General features: G+C 32.5%; 2 protein-coding genes across 4 annotated transcripts; both read left to right on the top strand.

Moving 5' to 3' along the window:
* Positions 1–3893: 3893 nt before the first annotated feature.
* Positions 3894–6877, top strand: LOC134231962 (uncharacterized). Of its 3 annotated transcripts, XR_009984664.1 has the most exons (4): positions 3894–3983; positions 4735–5038; positions 6456–6498; positions 6616–6877. XR_009984664.1 is itself a non-coding variant. In XM_062713913.1 (2 exons), the coding sequence occupies exons 1-2, from the start codon at positions 4738–4740 to the stop codon at positions 5635–5637; spliced, it is 330 nt and encodes a 109-aa protein (XP_062569897.1). In that variant the 5' UTR covers positions 4713–4737; the 3' UTR covers positions 5638–5658. The 3 variants fall into 3 exon arrangements, 1 of the variants encoding a protein (XP_062569897.1); XR_009984665.1 differs by lacking the exons at positions 3894–3983; positions 4735–5038 and adding an exon at positions 5270–5549; XM_062713913.1 differs by lacking the exons at positions 3894–3983; positions 6456–6498; positions 6616–6877 and adding an exon at positions 5609–5658 and having other exon boundaries at positions 4713–5038.
* Positions 6878–9118: 2241 nt separating this feature from the next.
* LOC134231935 (ctenidin-3-like) lies at positions 9119–10182 on the top strand. The gene is made up of 3 exons (XM_062713888.1): positions 9119–9207; positions 9456–9926; positions 10043–10182. The coding sequence occupies exons 2-3, from the start codon at positions 9461–9463 to the stop codon at positions 10180–10182; spliced, it is 606 nt and encodes a 201-aa protein (XP_062569872.1). The 5' UTR covers positions 9119–9207; positions 9456–9460.
* Positions 10183–17663: the final 7481 nt, after the last annotated feature.

The following is a 17663-nucleotide window of genomic DNA, read 5'->3' on the forward strand; positions in this document are numbered from 1 at the left end:
TAAAAATAATGCAACCAAAGATAACCCTCACCCATTCTAAGTGGACGCGCACAAATGCAAAGAGACAAGGATTTTGTCCACTAAAATCTTACATTAACGACTTTCCTTCAGTTTTATTACATTTTAAGGACATACGCAACGTACCTTACCTACTGACAATTTTTCAAGATATTTTTAATTTAAGATTTTAGTGCCATCAGAAAAAATACTTTACATATTTTCTATAGATTGTTTTTTTTCCCCAAAATTGTTTTAAAGGAAGTGTACAACACAATGTATAGACATTAAAATAGTAGTACGCAGTTCCTTGAAGAACTGGAACTCATCAACTTCATGGAAAAAGACAAAAAAGTTCAAACTACGTTGCGTATGTCCTTAAGATGGAATATCTGTTAAGACACGATGACTGACATGCAGAATTTTTTCTAAAGCCCCGTAATTTTGTAATTCTCTAGTAAATATCATACGGATTTCTAAAAGTATGTATACATTTTAGCGACATGCGCAGATAAACTTGTGTATTTGTTAGAGAAAACCATAAATATTATTACATATCTTAAGATTTCATAAAGCATTTAGATTGATATAATGGTCGGTATTTCAAGTGGAAGAATTTATCCCCAATAAAGCAATGTAAACACAGAGAAAACCTAATCAAACACGTGCAAAACTAATAGTTACATGTGATTATATCTGTATTACGAGCCAGACTGATTTACTAATTAGATTATAAAAACCAAACTGTATGTCGACATGCATATATTACATCTATATAAGGATGTCTTCGGCCGCTAACATATAGATGTACTTTTTTATATACATCAAATGCCATGCTTAGTTGACCACAACATTATTGCGACAACAGCAAAAAGATTCCACCACATGAAAGACACGCATGTTGTGTATAAAGGTATTTGTAGTGTGAAATTAAATGTGTTGATTCAAACTTTTGGTAGAATTATCGTATTCAAAGGTTTAAAAACATCAAGAACATCGTAAGTTGAAAAAGGGACAGGAAAAGTATAATATCCCCTCGCAAATGAATCTATTCAAAGGACAGTTTCTCTCAAAATATATTTAATATATCAGTTATTTTCCCAGACAACTGACCTTTGAATATTATAAGTAGTTTTCCTCAGCTGTGCATCATTATTTTGTTATAGTAAGTTAGTACAACTCTGAAAAGTAAGGTCGTCTATACTGCATGTTTTAAACATGAACGTTTGATCATGAAATTTATGCTTGGCGTTTAATTCTTTTTCTGGCCATCAAGCTGTAAGTGATTTGACAGTAGAGTCAGCCTTTGTCAGCCCCCTGTAACTAAGTATGTAACTGGATGATAGATACATAACAGTTTCAATGTCAATTGCAAAAATTCAAGTATTTCAATCACACAGACAGAATTCTTGATCTAAAATAAATAGGTTCCAAAAGATTTGGTTTCTATAAAGACACCTATATTTTGACCTGTTGTCAACCAAATGAACAATCTGGTACTCCTAGTCATGTGCCACATACTGTGATACATATGTACATCTTGAAGAGTAAAGAGCCAAATATACTCCGTGACCACAACATGCACGCACGAATGCGCGAGTTGTAACGTTTTAAGGCATAAAACTACATATATTCGCATTTTCCTTTGTTTTAATCTGGTAAAAAGCAGACAGTTTCATTCACATACTAGAAACACAAAAGACTTGATCGAAACACCATTGAAGTCTGTTGCGCATGGATACAACTACTCAGTACTCAATAAAAAAAAACGAATGATTTACAGTATAAATCATATATACAGATCAGATTTCAAAGCAATAAACATTTAACAATCAAAACCTTTTAGCATAGTGCATTGTTTCCGCTGCCCTTTATATTTAACTTATATGAAGAATGACAAGAAATGAAAAATAAGTGTAAATCAAAATGGTGGTAATGACGGGGTTAAAAAATCTAACATGATCGCAATTTTCTAAATTTTTGAAATTGTAATTGATCCGAAATAAAAAAAATCAAGAGCTGTGATCAGGTAGACAGAATATTTCGTATACATAATAAGAATAAAACAAATTAATATGAAAACACAATCGGTATGAACTATATGAATGTCAGTAAAAAATACGATCACATGAAAGGTTTAATTTGCTGACGAGGTCGTTATAACGACCACAGAATTTAAAATACTGCCTGTAAACGTCACGCGGATGTTGAATCACTGTTACATCGACGTATCTGTCTGTAGCCTTTCTTGGTTTAAAACTTTTTTGCACTCAGGGGAATTTCAACTTATGTGTACTTTGTGTATGTGTATATATTTAATCGATCAGGTGATGTTTAAGAAAGTTATTTTGTTGATGGCCGATCACAAATAAGAATTTTTTTTAATCCGTTCAACTTTAATGAAGGCGAATCCCTATTTATAAACATCAACAGCTATACGGAAGGATTGTCATTTCAAATGTTCAGAATTGTAGATGGTGAAATCCTTTGCGCATGCTTAAAGCTAAATATGATCAATCACCCCATGTCTTGAATGAAGAGTAATAATGGTCACGAATTGATGGAAACCTTGATCTGTCGGCACTCCAAGGCAGTAGGTCAAATTTCTAATTAATTACTAATTAAAAGGAACTTAATCAGCCATGCACTATGATCTCTTTTATATTTAATGTCTAACAAAACGGCTGTCGTAAGCAATGCTTCGAAACGTACGTGGTAAAAATTATTTATTTTACAAATATCAATTCAAACAGTTAAAAAAATAATAATACTTTGAATAATTTTTGTTTTTGCATATTGATTTTTCTAAAGAAATATTTACAGAATAAAAACAAATAAATTGTATATACATTAAAATTCTTCTTTCAGTTTATATCAAACCATTTCCTGAAAGTCAATTGTCATCGGGAAAAAAGTCATTGCTGACAAATGAGTCAGTTATGAATCATCTGCCATCTCAATATGAAATATGTCAGATAATGACTTTTTTGTTTTGTTAATATTTTTTTTTCATACTAGCATGCATAATTTTTAAATTTTGTCTTGACCTAAAAAAGAAAAAAAAGTGTCATATGCTTCAAAAAATATTAAACTTTTTTTTTGGTTTGGATTTCGCAAGTCACCCTCGTTTAGTTCAAGATATTAAACACTTTTTTTGGTTTGGATTTCGCAATCACCCTCTTTTAGTTCAAGAAAAAGTACCCAATATTCTTCAGGAGCGAAATAATTATAAAGTGTAGATAACGCAGTACATAACATAAAACAAAATTAGTCTTTTAAAAGTGTGGCACAATCTATATAGCGCCTGATAATTTGAAATACACAAAAAGAAGAAATGTATAAGAACCAAAACACGTGCACCAATCCGATAAATCAACCGCATGAAAAATTGCATTTAAAAGTGTGACGTAACTTAGCGCCTTAATTTGAAATATACACAAAAAAAGATGAAATATATAAGAACCAAAGTACGTGCACCAATACGATAAATCAACCACATGAAAAAATTACATTTAAAAGTGTGACGCAATCTAGCGCCATATTTTGAAATACACAAAAAGAAGAAGTGTATAAGAACCAAAGTATGTGAACCAATCCGATAAATCAACCACATTTCTTCTAGATCCAATTCCGTCGTGACAGATGATCCAAGAGTTTGACCTAGATAAGATCAGGAACCCCATATACCTTACAGAGGGACGTTTATGACACTAAAAAGTGAGGCATTTTATGACAGTCTTCGGCTTTACTGCTGAGAGTGATATCTTTTCGCTGGTTTTTCTTACGACAAAAGCTGTCCCAACATACATCAATTGTCAATATTTGCATATTTATTTTTTCTATGTATAAAATGATGACAGTCCGTATTTTGCCCTGCATTTGCCACGGGATTCTCTAGCTGTTAGGTCGGTCCGGAATATCGCTCTCTGTTTTAATTGGATTAATTAAACTGGTGGATTAATTCTGGACCACAATTTTATCCATTGGTATGAACTGTGCTAGAAGTATATCTGATTTTCTTTATAAGCCGTGATTATCCAATTAATATAATTTTTTCTTGGATTGGACGATAGCAAGTATTTCAACTTGTTTCAATTCGAAGTAATGAAGTAACTCTTAATTTTGCTGGAAATTATCTGATTTTCATTAAGTATCACTTATTTCTCTACATCATAAAAAAGTTTTACATTTTCAATAATTTCAATGTGTTCATTTTTTTTGATAAGTAATAAGAATGTATTTTTCATTTTTATCTACATGTACCAATGTTAAATCACCATTTAATTCATATAATGTTGTTTGTTTTAATATTTGTCTTGTGCTGTTGTTTCTTGCCTAACTCTCTGTTGTCATCTGTGTGTTTTCCTTGTCACCCTAAGCCCCTTACCCCAATCAAATAATGACGTCAGCACATCCATCCACATCAAATAATGACGTTAACGGATTCTGTGTCATTTAATCTTTATGTTCTAACTCTGAACGTGTTTATAAAATATTACCCACACTCATCCATGTTAACGACAATGTATATCAATAATTCTTGCAAAAAATCGCTAAAATTAATAAGTTTTGTTAAAATTGTATTACGGTGGCTGACGCGGTGTTTCGTTGTTTCTGTTGTGTCGATATGAACGTACGCTAACATGTGACGTCATCATCATCATTCTCATCACTGTATTTGACAATGATTCGTTTAGGGTCGAAAAATGCCCTTAGACTGATTTTGCATTTTTACAGAAAATGAGACGAGAACTATGTTTATTACTCGTTTTGTCCCTCCTTGGACAATCGTATTCACAGACCACAACAACCGGGTTTGGAATAGCTGATACGCTTAGGACTTTTATAACTGGTTATCCTTTGCTAGCACTCTCAGCCGCTGTTCCTTTTTTCGCTGCTAGTAACCTAGGACCGAATCCGTCAGGGTTAGGATTAAGCAGACCTCCATTCCCACCACCGCCGCCATTTTTGAGAAGACCATTTTTCCCCATGATGCCCTTCATGAGACCTCCTCCACCACCAATTTTCATCATTAGGCAAGGTAAGGGACGGCATCGTAAATTACAACGTGCTTATTTTGATACATCAATTTGCATATCGGTTCATATTTTGTCACATGCACTCTTGGTATACCCCTTTCCCACCTGCCCCCTCTTCCATGCACACACAAAGGCAAGCAAATAGATGATAACTATAGATGATAACTGTAGAGCTAAAAGGATGTTAAACAACAGCATTCGACAAGGCCTTTTATTTCAGTGACAAGATGAAGATTTGCATCATAGCGTTTCTTATTTTGGGATTGGCCGTTCCAATCTTCTCCCAAAGCACCAATTTTTTTGGTCAGATTGGGAGCTTCATTAGTGGTAATCCTCTGTTGGCCTTGTCTTTTGCTGGTCCATTTCTTGCCTCTAGCAGTTTGGGGCGGAATCCCTCGGGAGTTTTAGTACCTCCACCGCCGGCCTTTATCGGCGGGGGTCGCCGTTTTATCATGCGTGGACTACCTCGCCCCTTTATCGGACCCTTCCCACCCCACCCTGGCATGCTTTATGGTAAGTTAGTAAAGGAGAGAGATTTGTGTTTTGATACTTACCCTGGCTTTAATTTTCAGGACCCTTTGGACATAGAAGAATGTTTTGAGATTATAATTATTTATTTGGTAAGTTTGGTGAGAGACCGGAATACTCCGAAATCGGAATATACTTGAGTCTCCGGAGAGTAGATTTTCTTAACAGATGAATTCCATATTACGCACCTTACTATCCCATTTACTGAAATTTCCTTTCTATCATCACCTAACAACTCTGTCTATACAACTCATGTATGTTTTCTATACAGTTATATATAACCAGTGTTTTAATATCACAGAATGTAATACAGTAAAACTCGTTTAGTACGAACACGGATATTGCGAATTCACGGGATATAGCAAAGTTTTCTTTGACCCCTAACTGAAATAAATTACGAATTCCTTATACGGATATAAAGAATTACGGACATATCAAAGTAATTTCACAGGTCCAATGGCTTTATAATAACCGAGTTTTACTGTAATAATTTAACATTCCTTCTTTTACGTCTTTCTTGGGTGAAATAATGCATTAACTCTAATTTTGATCATTTACAAAAACAGGTGTAACCTGATTCAATTCATGTATACACTTGAAATATTTATATTCTCCCTTACTACCTCTAGCGGAGATTTTTTATGAACCTTCCATTTGAGGAAAAAAAACAAACAAAATTTAATAACATAATAGAAAAGATTTGTAAATTGTTGAGTATATGATGTGTGTATATATACTTGTACGTTAGCATTTACTAATAGAAATAACGATCCTTTTTTTTATTTCAAAGCGAAAGTTTTTTTAAAATCTTAATTATATACTCAGTATATATGACATTGATAAAATTTAGGACCGAAGAGAAAGGTTTTAACACGAATCTAACTTTTGTAGGTTAACAACGTGCGCCTGATTTGAATCATTCGACCGAGTTAAGGTATTACAATATTTATTGCAAACACTACTCTATGAGATTTTTGGAATTGCAAAAATGTTTATTTCAATTTACATCATATACCTTGATTTATTTTTAAAAATCTGCTGTCATTTACAGGAATTGGTTCATTTTCTGACGTACTTCCGGTGTATATTTCATCAGACTTGCGTCCTGTGTCGACCGTTTTGATTGGTGGAGATCTATTTATGTTAGGAATATTTTGAATTTTTCGTTCTGTTTGAAAGAAGGCTAAGTTTACACTTTACATGTAGCCCAGTTATTTTGGGCTTTCTTGTGTATAAACTCAAAATCATATGTACATTCATAATTACTATTCACTCACTAATTATTTCTCCAACTCTGTGTAACCATAACTATTTTTGCCTTTATACATTGAATATTGTTGTAAAATAAATATTTGTTGAAATAATTGTATTTATGATTTGATCTGAGAAAGGATTATCTTGGAAGAGAGTCAATACAAGCCACAAGATAAATCAAATCCATTGAACACTCCTAGATATGTCATACAATTATAATTTATGAAATATTCTAATATCAAATTCAAAATTCGATGAGAATGTATTGTGCACTCATCATGTAATTTGTTTGGCTTTAATAACTAATTCAAAATCGATTTAAACACAGCACAAGTGAATATGACCTACACCCTGTGTCACATTAATAGCACACTCATTGTTCTCGAAGTTGAGTGCTGAGTACTAGCATATTTCTAAATTTGTAGCACTCTGCACGGATTTTGATTTAGATATAAATTCTAGCAAGGAACGCAATGGATCGATCAATCCAATCATTCACTCTCATACTGAAAGTGCATTATCAAAACAAGGTTCTCATTGAAGTTTTGGTATCGGTCTCTTAAATTACTAGTTTCAATGACAGCTTCTCAGGCATAGCAATATCAATGCCTAATTCAAAAAATCCAAATAATTACGTGAAATATGAGTCCGAAATAAAAGGAAAAAAATCAAAAACTTTATGACAGAAATAAAAACCAAATTATGCACACAGTCCAAATTATAACATATTTTTTACTCTGTAGTAGATGTATGTAGGTTCAAATATAATTTGCCTTCAAATTTGTTTAAATATTGTTACTTGCAATTATTGGATTTATGAGTTTAATTTGAACCTTAAATACATTTTTTTTTTTCAAAATCGAATCGCAAAAACGAAAAATCCTTCTATTACTTAAAAAGCAATGCATAACCACAAAAATAAGTAAAAAGATATGTAAAGCATGTAAGACACACATCTTTTTTTTAATATAACGAAATCAACATCGCATCACTTTAAAAAAAATATCTCTGTATGGTTTGTACCAAAAAAGCGATACCAAAAAAAAAAAAATGAAACTAAAAAGATAGAATGGTGAACCACCTAAAAGCTATACATGTATGTGTATATGTACATGTCACACGAGTAAAGATTTCTTCGAAAGAGTGTAATACTATTTAGGCAAAATTACTCTCATCAAAGAGTGTACACCTGCTGAGGAAATCTCACTTAATATTTGGGAGTATAATTTTTTTCCAACATCATTTTCTTATTTTAAAATACATGTAAAAGAGAATAAATGAAATGCAAAAAAAAAAATCTTGGCGTATTTCAGCATATGGCCCAACTTGAATATCAAAATGCGAATTTCTTAAAGACTAAATTCAAAGGCCACATAGGGCTCTTTTTCACTGTTTTAAAGTAAATTAATCAGCAAATTAATAAGTACACTGTTTGTAATAATCAAATAAAGCCTTAGATACGTTAATTTTTTCCAAGTCCTTTTCATTTTCAAGAGTAGATTCTTTGCGGAGTAATATAACCGTTCTTGTGGCTTTTTCTTTTTGCTGAAAGAAGATAAGAAGTGAAAATATACGTTTATTACAAAATGATCCTCATTCTCTCTAAATGGCCCTCTTTATAGGTATGAAACCAATACAGTGTAGCCAGTTTCCTCTTGATGATGAAAACACACACACACACCCTCTCCCAAACAACTTTCACAAACGCACAATACACGCACATGCAAATAAGATTACACTGTAATATAATTCTTTAAACTAATATAATATAATATATGTATTTTCACCCATCGAGTTATATACATGTACATATACGTGTCGTATATCTATTTTTAAATCTAATTTTTTAATTTTTGTTTCTAATTTTTTATATGACAAAAAATATACCTAGTAGAGGATACAATATACATTTAAAAAATGAATATGATTTACTAGTACATTCTCTGATAGGACCGTTATATTCAAATTCATTAAAAAGAAACGAATTTTGAAAAAAAAAAAGAGAAAAATTCACATTCTAAACGTATTTAGTTTTCTCTTTCTTTGGTTTTATTATTAAAACATTAAAACATTAAAAAAAAAACATTAAAAAGATAAAAATTAACATTTTTACTTAATCATAAACAATTTTCTAAATAAATATGATTATAAACGTACTGTACATGTAAAGCTACAAATCCCTTCCTCGGTTCATTTTGAAATTGAATTCAGGAAGCAGTTAGCTAGACGCATGTGCGGTAACATTTGTAACATGTCGACATTACGCAGGCGCGTGTTACGAGGTGACCCGTAAGCCATGCACCCTGTTCTGTGTAGGTTACGAGAAGCGCTCTATAAAAACACCCCTACATCTGAGTCTCGGTACCAGTGTCCTGCTGATCATATCCAGGTAAGCTTCCTCTAAAGAAGACTGAAATCTACTCACTAAATACCTTTTCTAATTCTTACTCTGACTGAAGAGTGAAAATAAAAAAAAGATTTTGCCAAGTTTTCAGCTCTTTAATTGAAATTTCATTGATATTCAAATCACTATATTCATCTTTTGACATAAATCACCGATCGATTTCCGAAAATAGGTAATCAATCTTTTCGTTTAAAAATATTTATTTTCAAATTCATTCTTTTTTCGATTAATAGAAACCATGAACTCCCTATTGACCGTTACTGTTGCCGCCCTGCTTGTGGCTTGTTGTTCCGCCCAATTCTTTGGGGGATCCTTCGGAAGACCCTTCGGAATCTTCGGTGGCGATGACGGATTCTTCGATGACGGAATCTTCGATGATGGATTCTTCGATGATGATTTCTACGATGATGATTTCTTTGATGATGATGGAATCATTATCATTGGAGGTCCATCTTTCGGAGGTATGGGAGGCGGTTTCGGAGGTATCGGTGGCGGATTCGGAGGTATCGCTGGTGGAATCGGATCTATTGGTGGCGGAATCGGAGCCATCAGTGGCGGATTTGGCGGTATCGGATCCGGAATCGGAGGAATGATCGGAGGTAAAGGATACGGCAAGAAATACCGCGGATACGGAAAGAAGAACGTCTGGCCAAAGAAACACTACTCCGGATACGGAAAATCCCACGCCGTTCCATACGTGTCTGGTACGTTTATTTAGAAAAACAAATCGTTAATTTTGAAAACAAAAAATTTTTATTTCATCGCAATCATTTTGCTACAATGAATCTCAAAACTAACGAATCTTTCTCTCTGTTTTTAGGATACCAGACTGTTGGATACCAACCAACACAGGCTTACTACGCCGGTGCCTCAAGCTTTCCCCAGGGAGGATATTCCGCCGCTTCTTCCTACTACCCCTCATCATCCGGCTACTACGGTACCAGCGGCGCCATGTACTAAAACATCCTAGGTAAGATTTAAAATATTCCACCGTAGACATTTTTTTCCCGAATTAACCAAAAACTTGAAGTACAATGTCGAACACTTTCTGATATATTAATGTTGATTATTTATTCTTTTTTCTCTCTTTTCAGGTTGTTGTTCTTCCCACTGTTTTGTTGTTGTATGATTTAGGAAAAATTGAATAAAAACGTAAACAAATAAAAAAAAATGTTGATTGTTTTCCCCTACTTTAAAAACCCAGAATAGCATATTTTAAAGAGCAAGAAAGAGTCAAAAGTCAGATTTATTGATGGTTGAAGAATTACTCAAGGTATACCCCATTTCAAATAATGTCAAAATGTATCAAGATTTCAATATTTAAATGAATGTACCAATTTTTTTTCCTGCAATGCGAAGAATGCTTGCAAGTGCTTTTTAAAGACATTTCTTGAAAACGTACATCACAATGGAAGTACGAAAAATAAATGAAAGAAAGAATAGGTCAGATAGCGAGGTCATTACACTTCCAGTAAATAATTAAAGAATTCATTTTCTCTTTACATGTATATCAGACTCTAAATAAATATTTATATCCATGTTTATAGCTAAGGAGAATAATTTTTCAAAATTTTAATGAATTCATTAAAGTAACCCTATCTTATAATGAGTACAAAAATCAGATATATAATTGTTTAATACATTTTATTTAAGGCACTGGTTCATGAATCAAGAGACATTAACAGTGATTTAGTACGTACATAAACATAATTTCTTCTGAAAATCCCGTCATGGTTTCAAAAATGGCTGACTTCTTCATGTTGCCTAGTTGCTTGGGCAGGACTACAGTATTCTATTCAAAGGTTCCGCGCAAAGTACCTTTTGACAGTCAAGTTGAAAAACAAAACAATTTAAAGAAAAAACCTTGCAGATCTTTCAATTCACTCTCAGTGAACACACAGTCTTATTAACCAACAGCAAGAAGTCCGAGGTTAAAGGGCACGTTTCCTCCACTAAGAAGCCCAAAAGTACCCAAGGCAGTTGGGAATCCTCCACCCAAGGGGCCGTTAATTACCCTGGGGAGCAGACCAGGTCCTCCCGAGACGCGGTCCAAAAATCCGACGGTGGCAAAGGGGCCAAAAGTAGGTCCAAATCCTGGGAAGAGGTTAGGGAAGGCCGGTATCTGGCAAAAAGCAGACGACACCAGTCCGAGCAGAAGGCAAGAGTGAAGGAGTTTCCCCATGTTGTACTGAAAAAAAAAACCAATTGGTTCACGTAAATATTTAATTTACTGGGTGCATGTCAACAAATTTCACAATACGTATATTTGATACGTGTACTTTGTACATTTTTACTACCACCCACTGGATCCAAAATTATTATTTGATATATCCATTGACAGACAAATATTCTCGACCTTTTTTAATAGGTACATTTTTGTATATTCTGAATATTCAAGCTTAGAATGATATGTTGAGGTAAAGAAAATTCCATTATCTACACCAATCAAATATAGCGTTAAAGTATTTATTAAGTTAGACAAGATTTTCGATTTAGAACTCGTAAATGATCAATATTTTGGCATCGTTAGCTCGAAATCAGGTGCTAAAATTCACATCACTAAAACTGGTAAAAAGTAAGCGTTGTCGCGCATAGATATATTGTGCATTATATATACGAGGGTTGTCCCGTAAAATCGTGGACAAAGCGCTTTTCTAGAAAAGCAATTGGCGCACTAAGCTGAAAATTTCAGTATATGTTTACGGTATTTATCATATTTAAGTGCATGAAATTTTTTTTGACAAAATATAGGCAAACACAAAGATTTTATTATGCTTGAATGTGCACGAGGTATTGTCCTACGGCGCACGGTCAAAAAACCAAGGTTTTATTAAAGAATACACACGTTTGAATTCAAAATAAAAGTTTTAAGTACATAAGATTTGGATCAAAATTATCCTAATTCAATTCCACAATCTTTGTAAACATTTTAAGGCATTTGGTCAATTTTTGGCAGTTTCTCGAGCATTCGAAATAGGAAAGTGGTAAACACAACACACGAAAAATGGCGACGTTTTATGACATTACAGCGCACCGGAGAGCAGTTCCGTTTTAATTCGATGTTGTAATGACACCTTTAGAGACCTAAGATGACCATAGAAAAAAATAGATTATAAAAATATCACCATAGTTTAAGTATACAAATGAAATAGGAGTTTTCTTAGCGAATTCATTTTTGATCGAGTCCCTGGGGAGTACAAAACATACGGACAAACTTCTCATGTCATAGCAAAAGACGCTGTCACAGTAGACCGCCGATATGAGATTTTCTATTAGTTGAATGATGGTGAGAATATTGTCCGAAACTGACTGATAAATCTTCAGAAGATCGCATGAGGATGCCAATTGGTTCTTCGGCTGTTTATGGAGACTAAAGAATGTGCATCAATAAAATTCCTAAATTTAAGTCGGACTCATCCAACTTCATTTTCAGCAAAGATAAAACGTGACGCTGTTTTAGACACTTTGACGTTATAATCCATGCGCCGTAAGGTGATACAATACATGGCATAAAATCACATAATTTGTTTATGTATGCATATATTTATCTGACATTTGCTGTGTATATTACTAAAATATATACAAAATAATAGTGAAAATTTCAGAACGCAGTGATTTTTATTTTTTACACTAGACAACTTGTCCACGATTTTACAGGACAACCCTCGTAGTATGAAAATTCCGACAGTTTATCGATGTTTTAGCCTTAATTTCTTTTGATCAAAAACGTCAGAAAAAGCGTAATGTTAAACATACGATGTCTTACTTTTCACAGTATGGAGAAAGCAGACAAAACTGCCGTAACATGCAAAAAATAATGTAGAAAATCTAAAAGTATAATAATCAGAATTGTTATAGCTTGTTTAATTCTTAAAATAATTTAAAAATTAGAGACAAAAAAAATTTTTATCTGCAATTTCAAAAGTTAGTTTATATTTTATGTATCTTTATATACAAGTCTAATTCTCAAAACAAATTAAAAAGATTAGAGAAAAATCTAATTTTTTTTGTATTTTTACATCTGGATTTTCCGATATCAGATATATACAAATTTACAGTTTAAAAAAATATGATTGATAAAAATCAAGATGTTCAGAATCTTAATTTTGATATAAACTTCATTGAAGCTAGAACTGTTATAATCATAAAGCAAATTTCACTCACCAATATAATGAAGTGCAAACTAAAAACTTCTTTATCACGTTCTTGTTACCCTTATATATTGGTGATGTTTGACAATTAGCGATAAAAACAGTGTTTTTTATGTAATTATGTAATAAATAAGTCCATGGTGATATAAAACATGTCTGTTAGGTCATTCTGACACATCAGGCATTGTCTATTGAGTGATCAGCCACCTTAAGTTGAGGACGCTATCTTTAAACATTTGTTTGGTTCGATCCCAAGAACGGCATGACACAAAACTTTTATCAACCACCAAGAAACAATATATATTTTTTATGCATTGCAGAAAATTTATTTTGAAAATTCAGCATTGAATTGAAGCAGTGAACTACATAATGTTCATTGATTTAACTATTATGTATGTCTCTGATTTATTTTATTGATTCTTCATTCATAAAATAAAATCCCTTTGGTTACTAGTAAACTGATTAAAAAAAAAAGAAGAAAAAATACGCAGGTTTGCGTTCTAAATGACGTTTTCATAAGTGAGATTTGCTCCAAAAACTTAAAAGATTTATGTACCAGTATATATATTTTATTACTGTGAGATATAAACTTATTATGAAAGGTATGACGAATAATGTTATTACGCCATTGTCGTGTTATGACGTGTTTGTGCTGTCCAGCAGTCAATGGAATTATATCTGCGGGCTAGAAAACATGCATCAATATTATACCTTACTTACTTATGTAATGATGGGGCTTACAAATCTAGGTGTGTTTTGGTCTTTTGGAATACACAACTTAACCTTAGGACCTCAATTTAGAGATAGGTGGGCCGCCAATCAACAACTGCAATTAACCAATCGCAATGCAGTACACGGTTTCTCTTCAGTTGACAAAGTCTCCCCAAAATACAGCTATATTACTTGAAATGTGAGGATAACGGACAGCGATCATGCTTAAAAAATCAAAGTAAAACGGGGTCGGGATCAGGTGTTATGGAGGAGTAAGCATCCCCGATAGGTCCAATATTTATTCCTGGAATGTTTGTTCTTAATATTCAATTTTATTAGTTTCTTTAGTGATCATTATGTTTTCTATCAGGGTTTTTGAAGAAAAAATATATTTATATTTTAACTTGTAATGTTAAAACATGGTGTACAAACGAAATTTTCTTATCTAAATTCATTCCAGTACTTGGAAAAAGTTTTAATTTAATAATTTTTTTTTCATCATTTAATTGCGTATTAATGTAACATGATCCTATGTTTGATTTCTCATCCTATTTTTAAAATCTTAAATTGACCTTTGTTTGATATCATGACCTACATTTGATATCTTGACCCCTCTATTTTAGGTAATGCCTATGCCTATGATGACACCAGCTCTTCCAGTGACAGTGATGATGAAGTTCTGAAGCGTTACCAGGAAACTCTGAAGCATAGACACAGCATATCATTTGGTCATAATATTACAAATGTTTAAGGGATTTTCTGTACAAATAGAGATGACAAGGAGAGTAATAACTTCGGTTTTCCAGAAATTCTTATCATTTTCTTTTATATATATTTTAAAAACATTATTTAACTATGAATTGACTCAAAACCCTAGAACTTTCTTTCACGTGAAAAGAATAAAAAGGGGATTTTATTTTTCAATTGTGATTACAAAACGGTTACTGAGTATTTTTCAAAGCAGTATTTTTTATCATTTATTCATTTCAAGCAATATGAGCTGCATGTTTGACATCGGAAATTTTTATTGCAAATTTGTGATTAACTAATTAAATGACAGAAAAATAAATCATTTATAAACTTCTGTTGTTCATATTCGCGATGGAAAATTTTTTATTAGCTTTGATTGAAGCAAAATTGAATTATTGTCGTCCTGTGCAATAATGATTTCTTATATATAAAACTGTATGTTTGGCTGTACAGAAATATTTCTCCTGAAACATTTTTAAACTTTATTATTGGTCATAGGGGTTTAAATCACATACAAATTAATCATAAAAGCACATTTTACCAGCAAAATAAAATTTTGGAAGATACAGCTCATATTGCTATCAGATTTCTTGTTCGAAAAAATTCAAATATTTTATAATTGCAAACTTTAAAATGATGATCTATTGCCATCTCCAGACTCAGAATGAAAAATCTGGGAAAAATTCTTTCACGGAAAATTTTAAGACCAATGCTTTATTTTCAAGAATGCACAAAGAAATAATTGTTTCCTGAATGTTACAAAAAGTGTTTGACCATTTCAGCCCGTCGGTCGAGAGAGGGCGTGACCATTTTTTTTTAAAATCAAGATGGTCTAGGCTATTACTCTTATACGTTAAGTCATTAAAATATGCAAATTATATTACAATATGTGGACAAGACACTTCCTTTACCTTATTTTATGAGCACATTTGATGCTGTATTACGACCATTTTGAAAAAAAAATGGCGAATTTGGTATGCATACACATAGTTTTTTTTTCAGTATGTGTTTTATACATGTACATAAATATGCAATTTATGCTATTCATATTGGAGATAAATGTCATAAAAAGTTCTTATAATGGATTTTAGAATTTAAAATAATTTCAAGTTAAATAGTGGGTCAAAATCGCGTGTTTCTTTTTTTTTTAGATATCTGATTGATATATAGAAAATAAAATAAATTATAAAATTATGAGTATATAGCAAAGATCTGACAACTAAACTGCACTGCGAAGCAAGAAAAAACTGCACAATATAATCGAAGGTTGTATAGGACTGCCATTTCGTTGTTTTCGTGTATGTCAAGGTCACGCCACTTTTCTTTTTTAGCTTAGACTTGTTGCCAACATCTAAGTGGAGCATGCAAAGGTTAGAAATATGTTATAAGAACTTTATAAAAAACTAGAGGTACTGTGAGCAATGAGCTCACTAAATGATACCCCCGCCTCCCATATGAATATAATGGCAGTGTCCATGTTTTGCTCTGGAAAATCAAAAATATATGTCAGATCAAAAGGTAAAATAGGAGGTGCACAATGGCAATATGTAATTAAGAATCTGTGAAAGTTTCATTAAATTTCCTTCAGTGGTATGAGAGGAGTTTCGGATAAGAGATTGGTACCCCAAAGCGTAACAGACGGACGGACGGACAGACAGACGGACGGAAATACCGATTATTATATATACCCTCCCACTTTTCAAGCGGGGGGTATAAAAATTGCATCAAAATTCCTGGTCTACTTACATTCATTCCTGGATTCATGAGACCTTGGTAACTATGGTAACTTATTTAACTTTTCTGCGCACGTGTACAAGAGGGAGGAAGAAGTAAAGCAAAATTTTCATTATGGGGCATACAGAAATTATTTTTTCTTTTATTTTCTCCATAAAAATAGATATTTTAGGTTTTGAAACCTGTAAATTACTGAAACCAAATACTTTTAAGAAATCCCCTTTGTGCATCACGGTGTCTCTTTAAGGGAAAATAGAAAAATGCAATGAGATTTTTTGTTTCATACACAAGCCTTTAGATTGCTTTTATTCAACTGATAAAACTAGACACACACACACACACATATATATATATATATATATATATATATATATATATATATATATATATATATATATATATATATATATATATATATATATATCCAATGAAAAAAAGTCAGAAATCACAAATCTCGAAAATCATTTTTACTGTTAGCGCTTTCTGCCTAATGGCTCTTCAGACAGTTAAAAGTTAAATATAAAATTGCTTAGTAACGTTCATAAGCACGACGTCAAGGAATTTTGTCGAAAACTGCGTTTGAGAGAATTTTTTCAAAATGAAACAGACGACGACCAATCTTTAGTTAGAAATAAAAAAGGTTTTAAACCGCCACCAAATAGAAATAAACATCTTGAAGATTACATAATGTGTCTTAAAAATTCAGCGGATACTAATTTAGCGGAAACCAATGTGAAATCAAACATTTCAAGAAAGGAACAGAATGCTTTAAAATATTTGAGTGAGGATTCGTCCATCATTATTAAAGAAGCGGACAAAGGAGGTGCAATAGTTATAATGGATAGAGACCATTACAAGGAAATGGTAATGAGTCAACTTCAAGATGATCAGTTTTATAAAAAACTTGACCAAAATGGAGACCGCCAAACAATGCGTAGAATTGAACGACTTACGAAAAAATTTGCTGGTGAGTTTACTAAGAATGAAATAGATTATCTCACACATTTTGAAGTTAAAACCAGCAATTTCTACGGTTTTCACAAATCCAAGGAAATCCAGGAAAATATCAAAAGATGTGAAAATACATATATAAAA

The sequence above is a fragment of the Saccostrea cucullata genome, unplaced genomic scaffold (assembly GCF_032062105.1).
Source record: "Saccostrea cucullata isolate Sc308-1 unplaced genomic scaffold, CSIRO_AGI_Scuc_v1 ctg323, whole genome shotgun sequence".
NCBI classification, from domain to species: Eukaryota; Metazoa; Mollusca; class Bivalvia; order Ostreida; family Ostreidae; genus Saccostrea; species Saccostrea cuccullata.